General features: G+C 41.7%; 1 protein-coding gene across 2 annotated transcripts in view; it reads right to left on the bottom strand.

The window, feature by feature from the left end:
* The window catches only part of LOC308631941 (nucleotide sugar transporter SLC35D2-like), a 44,318-nt gene extending 26,274 nt beyond the window's left edge, over nucleotides 1–18,044 (bottom strand). Inside the window, exons 1-6 of one of the 2 annotated variants that reach the window (XM_081263490.1) lie at nucleotides 17,869–18,044; nucleotides 12,381–12,414; nucleotides 10,460–10,546; nucleotides 4,314–4,381; nucleotides 1,359–1,430; nucleotides 543–611 (exon numbers count right to left, since the gene is read on the bottom strand). In XM_081263490.1, the coding sequence (XP_081119616.1) occupies nucleotides 543–611; nucleotides 1,359–1,430; nucleotides 4,314–4,381; nucleotides 10,460–10,546; nucleotides 12,381–12,414; nucleotides 17,869–17,876 (338 nt within the window). In that variant the 5' untranslated portion in view covers nucleotides 17,877–18,044. The remainder of the gene's footprint in view (nucleotides 1–542; nucleotides 612–1,358; nucleotides 1,431–4,313; nucleotides 4,382–10,459; nucleotides 10,547–12,380; nucleotides 12,415–17,868) is intronic. The other variant, XM_081263489.1, reaches the window with a different exon arrangement.
* Nucleotides 18,045–18,795: the final 751 nt, after the last annotated feature.

The raw sequence follows: 18,795 nt of genomic DNA, 5'->3' as shown, positions 1-18,795 counted from the left end.
ATAAATCTGTTCTGGGATTTTCTGATGCTGGAAATTGAATCCAGGGCCTCATGCAGGCTAAGCACACGCTCGACCACTGAGCTACACCACCCCCAACCCAAATCTGTCATTTTTCATCAAATACCTAAGCACAGTGCAAGTAAAATTTTTCAATTGAAGACATTTGGTAATAAAATTAAGTAGTTACTACTTTTCTGTGAAAGAGAAAATGGCTGTGCTAATGCTAATGTCCGGCGATGCTTGCTGTATTCATGCTCAGAAATATTCTGGCCACTGAGGGAGCCCATTGGGCACTCACAGGAACACTCGCAGGATGGCATGGGGATTCCACTGACCTCAACAGCTTTGCCTCCAGCTCATGAATTCAACTGCAGCCAGGTAGCCCATTGGGCACTCACAGGAACACTCGCAGGATGGCATGGGGATTCCACTGACCTCAACAGCTTTGCCTCCAGCTCATGAATTCAACTGCAGCCAGGTGGAAAATGAAAAACTCAGGAGGGGCTGGGTCTATTGTCAGAGGCACAAAGAAAGAGTCTTACCCAGCTGCTATGAAAGCCCCCAGGATGATGGCAAAGACACTGGCCACCATGCCCAACGGGTACTGTTTCCTGTGGAAAATGAATAAGCAGGAGAGGAGGGGGCGGGGTAAATGTGGATTCTGTTTTTGAAACAAACTGAACCGAGGTATTAGGCGATTTACCCCCCAAATCTGACAATGCTTCATGTAGAAAAAGTTCTAAAGTGTTTATAATTCAGACCAAAATTATTTCTTAGACCGTTTTCTTAATTTAATCATAAACTGGTATCTCTGGTCACAAGGGAGATGCTGGGACAAAATAGGGGCGAGCCTGCTGCTAGGTCCGGTTTGCAGGGACTTGGATGGAGCATTGGAAGGTCAAGATAAAATTCAATACTAAGGCTTAACACACTGAGCCATCCACTAAATTTCATTCAGATAACCTTCACAACAAAATTAAAAATTGCCCTTTTGAATGCCAGCTTGAATATCCTCATGAGAAACTTTTACACCGACGTTAAAAAATGAATTCACTCTGATGTTCTGTCACAGTCACTGCATCAGAACTGCTTTCCCTGATATCCCGCCCCCTGTCCTCCACGGACCACCTTCCCTCTCTATTCCCTCTGCCTCCCTGGACCTCCAACTGTGTGAGGGTGATCGATTTTCCCTTTATAATTTTCTACCATGAACATGTGTTATTTGTCTAATGTAAAATGAAAGACTTAAGTCAGCCACTTGGAAAGAGGGCTGGATGGCTAGAATCTGCCAGGTAAAAATACTGCAGGGGACAGGGAACACAGGGGAGGAGCCGGGGGGGGGGGCAGAAGTCACCCACCCGAGGATGATGGTCTCCAGGAGCAGGGTGAGCAGAATGGTGAACTTCCTGAGCACCGTGAACATGGGCAGGCTGTTGGGAAGAGGGGCAGGCAGGCGTCAGACTCCCAGGGCTGGTTCTCCTTGTTGCTTTAAACAGGTTTTCGACTTTTAATTAAGCCCATTCATTTTTCAACTTAAATATATCAACCTGAATTCTCCTGTCGACCTTTAATAAATCATGCTAAGTAATAAAAGCAAACAGATGAAAGAATTTCATGCCCCTTTCACACGCAGACTCAACACAGATCCTAAGAAGGTCTCAACTGGCTTCCTTTTCCTTTTCCTTTGGAGAAACGGACAAGCAGATTCCAAAATTCACATGGAAGCTCAAGGGACCCCGGAAGTGGAACAGGAACAAGGCACTTTCCCATTTCAAAACTCACCACAAGGCTGTGATGACCCAGCCGTCAGCACTGCGTTCAAGGTCACACAATCTGCTTCCTACTGGTTTACATATGTTATCAATGAACCAGAAATAAGGGTCAAGAAACAAATCTCTATAGCTGCGGCCAACCAATTTTCAATACAGTGGAAATTGTACCCAGATAATACAACAGAAAAGGAAAGAACAGTGCTTTCCACAAAGGTCTGAAAGGTTGGCTGGGACAAACACACAGCCACATACTTCAAAATTACAAGGGCCTGAATATAGGAACTAAAACTATAAGACTCTTAGAAGAAAGCATAGCAGATCTTTATGACCTGGGGTCAAGCAAAATCTTCTCAAATACAACATTAAAATTACAATCAACAAAAGAACACATCGATAAATTGATAACAGAAAAAAGAAAAAAATAGCTACACTGGACCTCGTCAAAATCAAAAGCTTTCACAAATGGATGCTGAAATGACACAGATGTATATGCAGCGGAGGATTATTCAGTCTTCAAAAGGAATGAAATTCCGATACGTGCTACCACATGGATGAACCTTGGAAACGTCACTCTATGTGAATAAGCCCACCAGAAAAGGACAGATATTGTGTGATCCCAGTGAAGGACAGCAAATTCAGAGAGACAGAAAGTAGAACAGAGATAACCAGGAGGTAGGGGATGAGGGAAAGAAGGAATTACAGTTTAATCAACAGAGTTTCATCATGGGATGATGAAAACGTTCTGGGAACAGATCGCAGCTGCAACTGCACAACACTGTGAATATACTTAATGCAACTGATCTCTGCCCTTAAAATGTAACTTTTGCAGCTCAGGAGGCTGAGGCAGGAGGATTGCGAGTTCAAAGCCAGCCTCAGCAACTTAGCAAGGCTCTAAGCAACTCAATGAGACCCTTTCCGAAAATAAAAAATAAAAGAGGGCCGGGCACGGTGGCAATGCCTATAATCCCATCAGCTTGGGAGGCTGAGATAGGAGGATCATAAATTCAAAGCCAGCCTCAGCAAATTAGTGTGGCCTAAGTAACTCAGTGAGACCCTATCTCTAAATAAAATACAAAAAAGGGCTGCGGATGTGGCTCAGTGGTTGAGTGCCCCTGAGTTCAATCCCTGGTACCAAAAAAAAAGAAACAGGAAGGAAGGAAGGAAGGAAGGAAGGAAGGAAGGAAGGAAGGAAGGAAGGAAGGAAGGAAGGAAAAGGATAGACTTTTGCAAATCATCAGCAACCAGAGACTGGAGCACAGGAAGCTAAGATGTGAGGCAATTAGGGCAAGGTGACTGCTCTGTCCCCAGAAGGAAGCACCACCACTGGTGGCCTCCTCCGGCCTCCTCCCACCTTCCTCCCACCCTCCTGCACAAATGCCCCTCTGTTTCTGACACCCTTTGCACAGACCTCTCTTCTCGTCCTTGGGTCTTCCTTCATGTGTGTTCAACGAGACTACACATGTCACACCACATTTTCTGGTTAACAGATGGCTTTTTCTTTCCCAGCCCTCATTTTTAGTTTTTTGCAGTGCTTTTTTTGTTTTGTTTTTGTTTTGGTACCCAGGATTGAACCCAGGGGCGCTTAACCACTGAGCCACATCCCCAACTCTTTCTTTTTTTTTTTTTTTGAGACAGAGTCTTGCTAAATTGCTTGGGGCCTTGCTAAATTGCTGAGGCTTGGGCTGGGGATGTGGCTCAAGCAGTAGCGCACTTGCCTGACAAGCGTGCGGCCCAGGTTCGATCCTCAGCACCACATACAAACAAAGATGTTGTGTCTGCCGAGAACTAAAAAATAAATATTAAAAAAATTCTCTCTCTCTCTCTCTCTCTCTCTCTTTAAAAAAAAAAATGCTGAGGCTGGCTTTGAACTCACCATCCTCCTGCCCCTGAGCTGCTGGGATTACAGGTGTGCACCACCTTGTGAGGCTTTTCATTGGATTTTTCAGCAAAAGTAATCAAGGGATACTGAAATCAATGCAGTGGGAATGTGAGAAGCAGACGGTGCACAGCTGAATGTGTCTGTTGTTTATTCCCCGATCAAACCCGACAAAACGTTCCTGCTTTTATATGAAACCAAAAATTATATACAACCATATTCACATAAACAAATCTACCCAGATAAATCAGGGATTCTTTAGCTTGATGTCTACAGAGCTCATGTTCTACACTGAAATGTAAATATATGAATATAAGCTTTTTAACATTCCCAAAGGGGCTGGGGTTGTGGCTCAAGTGGTAGCGTGCTCGCCTGGCATGCGCGAGGCACTGGGTTCAATCCTCAGCACCACATAAAAATAAAATAAAGATACTGTGTCCACCTAAAAAAAAAAACTAAAAAATAAATATTAAAAAAAACATTCCCAAAAAACATTGGCCAATTCAACTCAAAACTATAGCTTCCTTTCTTAAATTACTAAGTAGAATTGCCTTCTCTATGTGGCCCAAGGGAACCAGGGCTTCCTGCAAAATCAAACTTAGTTTTGCAACCACTGGAAGAAGATGGGTTAGTCAGCACCCCGCCACCCGTCTCCCTCTCCGTACCTTAATTTACTTGTGCCTGATAATCCACTGAGGTGGTTTCCGACGTAGAGGAGAGGCAAAGGGAACAGCTTCAAATGAAATATAGAAAGCAAGACAGAAAGAAAATTTGGTTAGAAATCCAACAGTATGTCTTCCTCTGCATATAAAAATGGTAACACTCATTTTGAACAGCAGGCAAATCATGTGGGTTCCTTTGTCTGCTCAATGGTGGGTTTTCCAGAATCTAAAATATTGTCAGGGGTTTCTCTGTGTGTTTCTCAGTAGATAGGAGAGGAGTGACATCGTTATCCGGGGGTGGGCCAGGGGGCACAAGGTAAAGAAACTGAACCCTTGACCTTGCCCATTTTAACAGAATATTTACCTAAAGGATGTGAACAAGGAACTCTCTTACAGGGAGACCCAGGTTGGACTGGTGAGTTGAAGATGGCTATCTGTACTTTGTGGTTAGCAAAGGCCAGAGATAAGGTGTGCCGATTCTATCTGTGCGTATATTTACTCCTCTGGACCAAGGCAAATCCTCCTGTCTCTTACTGAAAGGTCACCAGGTTAGTGACCCTTTCAAGGTGCATGCTGGCCACATTACTTTGGAGTTACTTTATCTGTTTTAAAGGTCTACAGTGATTAAACATCTACTAAGGTCAAACAGGGTAACCTCTGTATTTGAATTGGGTTCACCACGCACTGAGTTCTTGAGCTATTTTCCGATTGTCAAGAGAAATACTATATCAAATATAGGAGAAACCCTCAGAATGTAAGATCTAGTCTTGAACCCGGAAAAGAAAGTATCCTTTCATAAGATCCTTTGATAACTCAGCACTTATTAACTGATCTAATAGTCCACAGCTATCAAGGTGAGGCCAACATTGCTTTTTCTGCTAATAGGACCTTAAGCACGCCACTCAGATAAGATATACTTTGAAAGGTTTTGCAATACTGCCATCTACTAAAAATAGTTATAAAGTTTTATGAGCAGATTTGACCAAGAAAGAGAATATAAGGAAGATGGGATCATGGATCTAGAAAGTTCCCCTTTACTAGTTAAAATTCTGGCTAACAGCCTCCAAATTACTCAACAAGAACAAACCTGGCAGGATCACAACCTAGAGGATCTGGGTATCGAATTATTGAATTATTTCCATTTATAATTCAATATAAAAACAATTCTGACTTCTAGGTTCTGGTAACAGTAAGTTAGATTATTTATGCTAAAATTCCTGGCTGAGAACAATTTTTTTAAAATGTTAGATTAAATAATTTAAAAATCTTCATAAAAGAGCTGGAAAGACAGAGAGGAACCCCTTGGCCAAAGATAAAAGGAAAAACAGAACCCAGAGACACAAGGTCAGCCAGAGGGCGGCAGAATTCTATCTCCACTGTTGAGCCATGCTGGAATTCTTCCCCTTTCAAAACCAAAGGTGAAATTTAGACTTCTCCAGATGTTAAAAGAATTATAACAAATCTAGTTTTGTAGCTTTTAATCGGCTTTCTTTCAATTTTAGAATTGGGAAGCCATCTAGACCAAAGACGGTTCAGAATGCAGGGCCCCACCATGGCGCAGGCCCCATGTGGAAGATGGAAGTGAGGCCCAGCGACAGGCCAGTTGGTTACAGTTCAACTGGTTACAGCTCCCAGCTGTCCTATTTGGATGCTCTGAACCTTTGTCCACTTGTAATTGGTTGAGACTCAGCTCCTTATTACAAGAGAGGTTACAGTCCACTTACACACCAAGTTAGTTTATAGGTCACTATGTACAAAGAAATCTTTAGGCCAAACTTAAAATATATACAGAAGCAGCTTCAGGCCAAACTTAACCCATTTAACACAGACCAATGAAAACCATGGTAATCCACAGCAGCAGATCATCACTAACGTAAATTCTACAGGAAGCACTCTGACCAGTAAGAAAAAGCAAAGTGTGAGATGCACAAAGAATAGAAAAGGAAGCAGTAAATATATAGGTAGATATAAATAGATATTTATTTTTTAAAAAAGAGGAGATAAAAATATATTGGACATTCCAAGGTAACTACACTAAAAGAGCAGGAACAGAAACGTTCTACCCACTTCATATTATTAAACACTTTTATTCACCAGGAAGATTTACCAATTTAAAATTTTAAGCAGCTAGTGATATAGACTCAAAATTTTAAAAAAAATGAAAACAATTCTAAAAACCCTGACAGAAAAGCCAAGAGAAGAGTCAAGTCCACACTCTCACAGGTGACAGGACAGTCTCTCCCATCCCATGGGCTCTTCTTTTTTTTCCTCATATAAAAATAATTACATTTTTAATAGTTGAAAGCTATTTGACAGAACTTTCTTTTTTATTATTCTAATTTGTTATATATGACAGCAGAATACTTACAATTCATATTATATAGAGAGAGCACAATTTTTCATGTCTCTGGTTGTATATGAAGTAGAGTCACACCATTCGGGTCTTCATACATGTACTTAGGGTAATGATGTCCATATCATCCCACCATATTTTTTATCCCCATGTCCCCTCTCTTCCCCTCAAAATGTGAGCCAGATTCAATACTTTAAAGATGTCAATCCTGCTCAAATTGATTTATAGTTGCAGTGGAATCCCTTCCATCCAGAGGTAGAGCTTATGTCCCTTCTTAAATTTGGGTGTAACTGTTATGACTAATACAGATGATATGTGACCTATGAGAAAAGATCATAAAAGGCAATGCAGTTGGGGTCTTGCTTGCCAGAACTGTCACCCTTAAAGGTTGTGGCCTCCAGATAAACATTCTTAACCCCTTGCCCACCATCTTGTAAGGAAGCCCAACTAGCCTACACTGGTGACCATAAGGTGAAACTAGGAGATAACAGTAAGAGAGATTGAATGACCAGCCTCCAGCTGCACTAACCAATTCCTTAATTAATTCAGTTCTAGCCACTGTCTGTCTACCACTATATGGGAGCCCTAAACCAGAACTGCCCAATTGAGCCTTTCTGAAACTCTTTAATTACTATGAGAGATAATACAATGACTATTGTTTGAGTCACTAAGTTATAAAGTCAAAATAAGTGGAAAGTATCTACCAAAAACCCCACTTATTGATGAACTAGTAAAAGCTTTCCCTTTGAGATCAAAGAAGCCCATTGTTACCATTCCTATTAACAAATACTATATAGTAAAACAAGTAAAAGAAATAAAAATTAGAAGGTTGAAATAAAACTATAATTTTTGTTGTTTACATAAAAACCCAAAGGAAGCTACAATAAATCATGATTAATATTCCACAATTTTCAATTCCAAAACAGTATAGAAAAGTTATTATATAGTATGTACCTCTAACTTGCCAAATAATATATTTTTAAAGATGTGTGTGTTTCCTATATCATCTAGAAATGCAAAGGGCCAAGAACAGGACGGGAAGCCTTGCTCTCCTGGATATCAACACTTTCCAAAAGCTACAGTAATTAAGAAAGTGTGATGATGGTGCAGAAAACACAGACAACGGAAAGAGCAAAGGCGGTCCAGAAACAGACCCATTCCCATGTGATCAATGGTGCTGTGATACAAATGACACAACAGAGAGGGCACATTTTTCAATAATCTGTGAAAACTGAGTATCCACAGGTGGGGGATGGAACTGGACCTTCACCATATGCAAAAACCAGTCCCAAATGCATTAAAAACCTAACTCTGAAAAACCACATGCCTCTTATCTAAAAAAAAAAAAAAAAAAAAAAAAAAAAAGAACCTTGTGATTCTGATGAGGGTAGGGAAAGATTTCCTAAGTAAGAAAATTAATGATTAATCAAAAAGACTGATGAAACTGAACAGCATTAAAATTAACAACTCCTCTTCATTAAGATGCATGATTAACAAAATAAAGATATAAGGCACAGAGAGCAAAAATGCACCCTAGAGTATCGTACACAACTAAGAGAATTCTCCTCAATAGTTTTTGAAACACATACACCAACCAGAAAAAAACAAGCTCAAGAGGAAAATGGACAAAAGGCTCACAGAGCCCTTCACCAAAGAGGACACTCAGTGGCCACTGAACAATGAAAAGGTGCTCAGCCTCCTCAGAGAACAGGGACGTGCAAATTAAATCCCACCAGATCAGCAAAATCTAAAACAATTAGCCAACCAAAGATTGGCAACAGGGACTCTTATGCCTGCTCATAAGGGTGTGAGCTGGTGCCTCTCTGGAAAGCAGTCTGACCCCATCGGCCAAATTTAAAGACACCAGGAGGAGCCAGCAATTGCACTCCTTGATGTACACACAGAGAAACTGGTGCATACGTGCTCTTATGACCAGAACCTGCTGTCCCCTCCAAAGTGACAGTACTGGAAATAGGGCCATGAAAGAGATGATCAAGGTCATATGGGTGGGGCTTTTATCCAATAGGACTAGTGTCCTAATAACAAATGAATAGACAGCAACCGTGGGCACCCACACACAGAGGAAAGGCCACATAAGGCTGAGAGTGAAGGCAGCTCTCTGCAAGCTAAAAAGTGAGACTGAACCAGAAATTAACCCTGCCAGCATCTTCTTCTTGGATTTCCTGGTGAGAAAATACATTTCTGCTGTTTAAGCCACCCAGTCTGTGGCATTTTGTTTTAGTAGCATTAGCTGACTAACACATGTTCACTGAGTTTCGACCCAAAGCATGTTCAGAGAAGTACTTTTTGTTTTTCCTAGCCCCTAAACTGGAAATAGCTCAAATTATCACAAACAATAGAAAAGATAAGTAAATGAAAATAGAAGATACAGCATGGATAAATCTAATCACAATATCAAGTGAAAAAAAGTAAGATACTAAAAAATATAGAGAGTTTGATTCCCTTTACATAAAGGGCAAAAACAGGTAAAATTAGACTATAGGATTTAGGGAATGTATAAAATTTTACAAAGAAAGCAAGTTATTATGTGCCTGGGGATGTGTCTCAGTGGTAAGCTTTTGCGTGGCATGCTAAAGGCCCTGGCTCCCTCCCTAACAACACACACACACACTTACAAACACACACACACACACTCACACACTCACACAGTTATTACTTATAACATTCAGAATAGTGGGTAATTTGCAGTTCCACTTCATGAGCTAAGTAATCATTCTCAAGGGTAATTATTCACTCAATTATCTATTCAAGCATGATGACTTATTCTCTATGTATCGTACATGTATGAAAACAACTTTTAATTCTGAAAATGTTTAAGCTTTATACTGCATCATAGAATAAGTACAAGCAAGCCAACGACACTCTAGTTTCATTCATACTGGTTAGGCTGATCTATATCCTGTGCCTTAACATTTTATTTTTCTCCTTTTGCAGAAACCCCTGATCACCGCTGTCATAATCATGTGCTATCTGGTGACTAACCCGGTATCAAGGATGCCGGCTTGTCTCAGACCTTAGAGACACAGGAGTAAACTAACCACATGCCATCCACCCTCAAGGGGCTGCTATCTGATTATTTCTCCTCAAAGCCAAATGCCGTCATCGTCATTTAATGTCACCTGACATATGGAATTAATTGCCTGTGGAACTAATTGCCCACCTAATGTCTGGCACTCTGCAACTGTTCAATTAAAGTGTGTTAATGTCTGGCACTCTGCAACTGTTCAATTAAAGTGTGTTTATTTCATAATCCCAGAAGAAATGGTGGACCTCATGATTCTAATTCCACATGGAAAAAAAAATCTCCTTTTTTTTTTCAACATTTATCCAGCTGTATTCTCCATTCCACTCATAGTTTCTATCAACAGGGTCTACAACTGAGAACAGGGAACAGTAGACTAGAACCAAGGGCCAAGTCCAGCCTCTTGTATGTATAAATAAAGTTTTATTGGAACACCACTGCACCGACTCATTTGTATATCATCTAGAGCTGCCTGCAGTTGCAATAGAAATGATCCAGCCCATAACCAAAACAGTTTGCCAATTCCTGGTTTAGAATTTGGTTGTTTCAGAAGACACATAGTATTAATGTTAGGTGCTAAACACATACTTTAACCATTACTGCATTACCTAAATGGACAACTGCAGGGTGCATATCTTTATTAAGACCTTTCCACCTGGTCTAAACAGGGTGCATAGAACCAGGCTGCTCTCTCAGGTCAATTTATAATTATAAATTATTTTCACATCTTCCATTACTGCTTCCATCACCTACCTTTACAGGAATTTTCTTGTCAAAATCAGGGAAATTAATTATTTTATTTAGCTTGGACACATACAGTATCATTATGGTGGCTGCCATCTAAAGGAAAGAAGAGAAACTTTAGCAAAACTCTTGGAAAGACTGCTTGAGGTACAATGACATTATCAGAAGAAAACATACAAAAAAAACCCACAAAAAAATCACTCTCCAGGTTCCAGGAAGAATAAGTAAATAAATAACCATTTCACAGAATGCTAAAACTGCTTGTCTTGCTACTAGACAGATTCCACCAGACTACAGCAAAATGTCCCACATGGAGGAGTCTCTCTCTCTCTCTCTCTCTCTCTCTCTCTCTCTCTCTCTCTCTCTCTCTCTCTCACACACACACACACACACACACACACACACTCTCTCTCTCTCTCTCAGAGATCCAGGAACAGTGACAGTGGAGAAAGGGTATGTTATCCCTGACACTGACCACAGCTGGTGAGGCCACACACTGATCCTGGACCACATTTCCCATATCTATGCACATGCACCTTCCCCCAATACAGGCCAGTTCAGGGGAGAGAGGAAAAAAAATTTTAGGAGAGTTACACACTTAAACACTACTTTTTAAAAAAATCCTATTTTTTCTATAATACAGAAGAAAAACTTAGAACAAATGAACAGGAAAAAAATTTAATGGGTTTCTTTGTCTCCCCAGGCTAGTTGGCATAGCAAAAATATCTCATTCACATCCTGTAAATATGGAATACATGTAATTGTAAACCTTCCACACTGTTATTTTGAGATAAAAGAAAAAAATTTATAAAACTTTTATTATCATTTTTCTGTGCAAATTTTAAAACTTATTCCATTTTATTTATACTAGGTTGCAAAAATTTAAGAAATGCTTCAACATGACTGTAATTCAAAGGTTTTTTTAAAAAATTTTTTGTTGTTGTAGATGGAAACTATACCTTTATTTTATTTATTTATTTTTAGTTGGTCCCAAGGATCAAACCCAGTGCCTCATATGTGCAAGGCAAGAGCTCTGCCACTGAGGCACAACCCCAGCCCCAAAATCTTGATCCTAAGAAGTTTATAAATAATACTTTCATAGATTTGTGTAACTCACACACACACTCTGAATTATAATTAGTCTTCATATTTTTGTTTCACTTCATATTTCTTGAAGAAATTAATAGTTAAATATGCAATTCAGACTTTTTTTTGGTGGTGGTCCTGGAGGTTGAACCAGGGCCCTGAGCTTGCTGAGTTCCATCCCAGCCCTTCTTATTTTTCATTTTGAGATGGGATCTTGCTAAATTGCCCCAGCTGGCCTCTAACTTGTAATCCTCCCCAAAAGCTGGGATTACGGACGTGCACCCTCAGGCCCACACATGTGTTTTTTTTTTCCCCAGGTCTAATGGTCTCTTCCCATAACAAGCTACAAATCAGAAAGGCATATATACTTGAGCATAAACTAATGGGCTAAAAAACATTGGATTTTTTTTTTTAATTTGGGGATTATCCAAGGCTCTACTACATACTCACTGATCTTTTTTTAAAGTGCTTTTTTTCTACAACTTACTCTCTCTCCCTCCCTCCCTCCCTCTCTCTCTCTTTAAAAAAAAAGGGGGGGGGCTGGGGATGTAGCTCAGTGGTTATGTCCCCCTGGGTTCAATTCCTGGTACAAAAAAAAAAGGATTTTCTTTTAAAGTTTCCTACATGACACTGATGCAGGGACCACATATATAAGAACCAATGCTGTAGGGGAAAAAAAGAAAATTTGTGTCAATATTTCATATAGTCTCACCAATAATCCCATGATCCTCTGGCTTCACCCAGCTATATAAATTGTTAAACCATAATCTTAAGCAAAAGCACTTAAAATATCATCATGTACACCAATGACCTGTTAAGAGGCCGATTTATTTTTTTCACTTACCTGACCAATTCCAAGAACAATTGGTGATGGGAAACTACAAGAAACACAGAATAATAAATCAGTTTAGCATCAGAAAAATGTGAAGACAATATAGAAAACATAGTGACAAGAATTACTAAAAAAGCTTAGACAATGGAAACAATACCAGATTTACTCACTTCTAATTTGTTCATTTTTCTTTCCTTTATTAACTGATCATTGTTCAACTTGGAAAATTTCTTTTACCCTTGTATATAAAACGGCTGATATTACTGTTTATGTAGAAAATCTAGAATAGTCTGATGATAAATTATTTAAATTAATAAAAATAACTTTAGAAAGGGCACTGATTACAAGAAGACCTCTACAGAGAGAAGCAGTAAGATGATATTTAAAAAAAAAAAAAAAAAACTAAAGATTTAAGTAAAGGTCACAGGTTGGAAACTCAACATCATAGTGAGGTCCATTACCTAACAACTGGTCTATAGAATCAATGCAACCTCAGTCAAAACACCAACAGGAAACTGACAGGTTGATCCTGAAACTGAATAGACAGGCAAACAGCAAAGACAATCTTTTTCCATCTTGAAAAAGAACAAAGTTGTAGGTGTGACTCCACTAGCTGTCAGGATTCATTTATAATAAATGAGATCGTGTGACATTTTGGGGTTGAGCCTGGTCCCTACCTCACTCCATACTTAAAGGGCAGCTCACTACCTGAACTGGCCCATCCACTTTCTCTGGCTCCCAGACATTCTTTCAGAGCACTGAGAAAGCTAAGATCTCCCCAAAACACTTGGTCCTCAATCTGTTCAAAGAGAAAACACACCTGAATCAGGCAGGGTCAGTAAAGAGCAGTGCACTAATCTACCCCATCAGAGAAAATGGAAGGAATGGCTGAACAGAACCACCGTGAGAATAAAGTGAACTCCAGCAGAAGTTGGTAGTGCCACCAGGATCCCCTTCCAGACAGAAGCACTCATTCCTTGGATGGTGAAGAAAGCTCCTTTCAAAAGCACCCCACCCCTCCCACCCCCAAGCAACCTGTGCTCCAATGGCCAGTCTGTTGGGAGTCACCCCAGCTCCAAAGACTAACTTCCCCATCCAAGAAGAGCCAACCAAAGGTGAGCCCTGCTGGCTCACCTGATCCTTACCCACCAATCAAAAAGCACCCCATGCCAACTGTCAGACCACCCCCAGCTCTATAAATATGCAGAGCTGTTCCTCAATAAACAGGCATTTTCTCAGATGGCAAGTCTTGATTGTTCTTTCACAGTCTATGCAGGGATCCAAAGGCCGGGGCCTCACCCCAATTCCAGACAACCCTGCAGAGCCATCCCAGTGCAGAGCCCCTGAGATCAGGCCTTCCTGTGACTAGGCCACCACCCAGCTTCTCCCTCTGCCTGTGCCTGTGTCCCAGGAACATCCTCCAGGACACTTCCTAGCATCCCAGAGGACAAGCCTGCAGCACAAAGCAAGGGTAGCAGGCGGTAAAACAGTAAAAACAACAAAACTGAGAAGATGGACAAAGAGCCTAGCTAGGACAAAACTCAACCTGGGGATGAGGACGCTTCCTAGTCCCCCCAGGCTATAGACCCCTTAGTAAGAATAAATAAGCAAGAGCACAACCCTGAAACATAAAACAGCCAAAGGAGATGAAAAGAGGGACTGAGACCTCAGGAATCCAGGTAAGGACCAATCAGCCAGACTGCCACGTGAAGAAACACCTACACAACACCAGGAACCTGACAGCCACTGCTGGAAACAACAGCTCCCGCAGGCCTGGGAAAAAGACATACTCTGCAAAGTTAGCAGGCAGGGGAGACAGGCGGACATGGCCAGCCAGGGCTAACTGCTGGGCCTAGTGCAAAGAACTCAGTAAGAGAGAAGATAATTCAAAGGTAAATGAGAAGTTAGTCTTCCTATCATGAAGGGAAAAATACATATTGAATCTTCATGTCTAAAAGCACAAGGAATTTCAGAAAATCTAGGAAAGCGTGCTCAACAATCCATACCTGTGATTTCCCCATCAAATATTTTGTGGATGAAATATTTTCAGAAAAAAAAAAGAATCTGCACTAAATATGCACAAACTGTTTTCCTTGTCATTATTCCCTAAATGATACAGTATAACAACTATTTACACAGCATGTACATTGTATTAGATATTCTAAGTAATCTAGAGGTGATTTAAAGTATACAGGAAGATATGTATAGGTTATATGCAAATACTGCCACATTTTATGTAAGGACCTGAGCATCTGGGAATAAGGTATGCTTGGGAGTCCTGAATCAATCCCCTACAAACACTGAGGGATAAAAATATTTGAAAATCAACAGTTCTTTGAATTGAACTGCAATTTCTCATTTCTCCATTGAATGCAGTTAAAGTAAAATTTCACACATGAGCTCTCTCCTGGGGGCCATGTCCTGAGATCCTTTCCTCTGTCATTTCCTTCCATCATGATATTCTGCCTCATCTCAAGCCCAGAACAATGGAGTCAGCCATTTACAGACTGAGACCTTTAAAACTAGGAGCCCCAAATAAACTAGTCTGTTCTTGGCAAGTCTTTTGGTCACAGCAACAACAATAGCAACAAATGATTAAAATGGAAATTGGTATGGAGAAGTAGGGTAGTTGCTGTGACTCACCTGATCATGTGGTTCAGAGCTTTTGAAGCTTTTTGGAATTTGTGACAGCAATTTTGAAAAGTTGAGAGATGCAAGCTGGAAAAGTTTTAGATTGTTGTAAGTGGAGTTTAAAAATGGGCAATTCTGGTGTAAACTCAAAAGACCAGAGTGTTGATAGGGCTGTGGACAGTAACGACTAAGCTCATGAGATATCAGAAGAGAAAGATTCTATTGGAATTGGACTAGGGGTCATTCATGTCATATTCAGGCAAAAAAATATTGTCAACATTTTGCCCATGTCCTGAGACTTTCTGTGAGGCTGAATTTAAAGGTGACAGACTACTTAATCTGGTGGAAGAAATTTCAAGGCAGCACAGCAGTCAGGTAGTGGCCTGGATAGTGTTGGCAGTTTTTAGATAAGTTTACTGTGATAATAATTAAGAGCAGAAAGCAGAACAGAAAGATTTGAAAAACTTGCAATTCGGGCTGGGGATGTGGCTCAAGCGGTAGCGCGCTCGCCTGGCATGCGTGCGGCCCGGGTTCGGTCCTCAGCACCACATACCAACAAAGATGTTGTGTCCGTCGAGAACTAAAAAAATAAATATTAAAAATTCTCTCTCTCTCTCTCTCACTCTCTCTTAAAAAAAAAAAAAAAAACAAAACTTGCAGTTTATCCAGAAAAGTGAGAGTAAATCTGGGGCTAGGGAAGTTATGGTTGTTAAAGACGTTATAGCCACTAGGGAGATACTAAATACTTTATCCAGAGATAATAGGAAAAGTGGCTTGAGGGCATCTCAAGAATGGACAAGATCACACACATGTCAGGCTCAAGAGTGTAAAAGTAAAAATTCCATTGAGAAGAGACCATTGGGGAACCTGCTTGCACACAGGCTGCTATCTATAGCCATGGTCCCAGGAGACTTAACTACTTCTTGAGATGGTAGCTGACCTTCGCATCAACCATGTGGTGCTGGTTCTGCAGGATTGCAAGATGCCAAAGTTAGAGATCAGTCCAGGCAAAGTGCAGGGCAGTCAGGGCCCTTCAGGCCGCCCCTGAGCAAGCAATGCTTGAAGAAGTAAGAGGAAGTCAAAGTCACAGTGGAGACCCCCGAGATCAAGAGATGCCCATAACGTGGCACATCAGCATGTCTGCTGAGAAAAGCTGAAGGAATGGAGCAGAAACGAGCCAAGAGAGAGGCCATGCAGGCTGTGACCAGCAAAGCCATGGGGCAGAACTACACAAGTCCTTGGGATAGAATATCATGGTGCCAGGTGCCCCAGACAACGGACATGGACGTGTCTGCCTGGGGAGGCGTTGGGTCTTGTTTTGGTTCCATCCTTCCTCTCTGTGCCCTTATTGCTCCCTTATTGGAGTGGAAACTTTTACTCTGTCACATATTGGATATATGTAACTTGCTTTTGATTTTTAGAGGAGCTCATACTGAGAGTTTGCCTTGAGCCTCAAGGAGATTTTGGACTTAGACTTTTAGGTAATGCTGGAACTCTTAAGACTATAGGGATTCTTGGAAATGGATTAAATATATTTTGAATAGTGAGATTGGCATATGCCTTTGGGGGCTAGGACAGAATATTTCGACTTAGGTATGAGGTATCCCCAAAAGCTTCTGTGTGAGGCAATGCAAGAATTGTTCAGAGGTAGAATGGTTGGATTGTGAGTTGTAACCTAATCAATGGACTAATGCATTGATATGGATTAACTGGGTGGTACCTGTAGGCAAGTGGGAAGTGAGTAGAGGAGGTAGGTCACTGGGGGCGTGCCCTAGGGGTGTCTCTCTCTCTCTCTCTCTCTCTCTCTCTCTCTCTCTCCTTTCCATTGCTATGTCCTGAGCTGCTTTCCTTCACTATGCCCTTCTGCTGTGACATTCTTCATCACTTTGGGCCCAGAGGTACGGACTTGACCAACCACAGACTAAATCTCTGAAACCATGAGCCAAAATAAACTTTTCTTCCTCTAAAAAAAGATGGAAAATAAAAGAAAATTTCACAAGTCCACTTGAGATCCCTGACTGAGATAACCCTTCAAATACAACCCACATGAACAGTGGTGGACTGATCTCTGATAGGATGTGATCTGAAGTCCACAGGGTAGGCTGTGAAGTCCTCCTGCCAAAAATGTTTGCATGGAATGAAATCAAGCCTCCAACTTAACTTTCTAAGGATCAAAGAAAAGTAAGTGGACCAAGACTTCGAAACATAATTCATGTTCCATAATGTGAGATATTTTACCAAACAACTGACCTGTTTTTTTTCCAAGACCATATGAAAAATGAGGTGGTGTTAGAGACCTTTTCAGATTAAAATAAACTGAAAAGACATAACTGCATGCTTTGCATAAGCCTTTTGTTTCAAGTGGTTTTTAAAAATCCATGAGAACAAGCTGGGTACAGTGGTGCATGCCTGATATCCCAGCGGCTTGAGAGGCTGAGGCAGGAATTTTGCAAGTTCAAAACCAGCCTCAGCAACGGCGAGGTGCTTAGTAACTCAGTGAGACCCTGACTCTAAATATAATACAAAATATGGCTGGGGATGTGGCTCAGTGGTCAAGCGCCCCTGAGTTCAATCCCTGGTACCCCTCCCCCAAAAAAAAGAAAGCCAAGGAAACATCTGGAGACAAATAGGATGATTATAGATGAGGTGTTAGATTATTTTAGGACTGTGTTGTATTTGTGAAAATGGTACAGTGTAGAGCGTCCACGGGTAGGGGAGAGGACAGTACACGTCCCCAGGCCTGCAACCTGCCTTCAGTGGTCTCGGGGGAGGGAGTACTTTGCTCTAGGGCCATGCATGCGGGAGTCCATTGTACTTTGCTTTCTATGTCTCCGTATGCTTGAAACTTCTCATAACAAAAGGCAAATACCTGGACATACCACTGCGTCCAGCTCTCTCGAATTTTTGAACTGAATTCTTGTAGGAGTGGATGAAGTGGAGGCAGAGTGCACACGAGTCTTTCAAGAGTCTGATTCTGAAAGGCCAGGAGACCTGAGGCAGGCGTGGGGTCAGGGGGAGGTGTATGCGAGGAGCAGCGTTTTCAAGCTGGTAGAAGGGGAGCCACCAACACAGAGGAGAAAGGGAGGAGTGGAGGAGGGGGCTCGACCTTCCTCCCACAGGAAGACAAGGCCACACTTCAGCAGGAAGGAGACAGAGGGGTCTCATCTGCCAGTTTCTATTTTCTCAATGAAGTGTCAGAGGAGAAGGGAGGAGGGGAGGCGCATGGTGGGTTTCAACGTGAATCAGGATGCATAAAAGAGTCGTTCTAAGACAAGAAAAGCAATCTGCAGGTCATCAGGACGTCCCATCAAGGGCTGTGGTCACAATCTAAAGTGGAACCCGCCAACACAGATGTGGCTTTCCACCCAGGACACTCGGAGCCACTCCAGCATTAAAGGAGGAGGGTAGGTGACAAGGACATCCACGGACAGAGAGAAGGGATGCCCCCTCGCCCCTCCAAGAGCAGTTTCCAGAGGGACCAGAGAAGTGACACCAGGAGAGACAGATAGGGCAAGAAATGAGGCAGGAGGAGGCACAGCAGGATCAGGGAGGGCACACCTGCAGCAGATGTCCTGGAGAAGGCACGGTTCTGGGAGCAGCTGCGGGAAGTGCTGGGAATGAGGCCAGAATGGGTCAGCACATGGATTCTGAAGTCTGGGGAAGGCTGACCAGGGTCCAGGTGGAGAGGAAGAAGACTCTGGGATGGGTCACCAGAAGGCACTCAGGAGCTATCACAGAGGGGACGAAAGGCAGTGGAAAATCCAGTCTCAACAGATCATGAGCCATGGGGAGCCAA

This window comes from Spermophilus citellus (assembly GCF_964194105.1).
Source record: "Spermophilus citellus genome assembly, chromosome: 12".
NCBI classification, from domain to species: Eukaryota; Metazoa; Chordata; class Mammalia; order Rodentia; family Sciuridae; genus Spermophilus; species Spermophilus citellus.
This window is presented reverse-complemented; position numbering and strand designations above follow the sequence as displayed.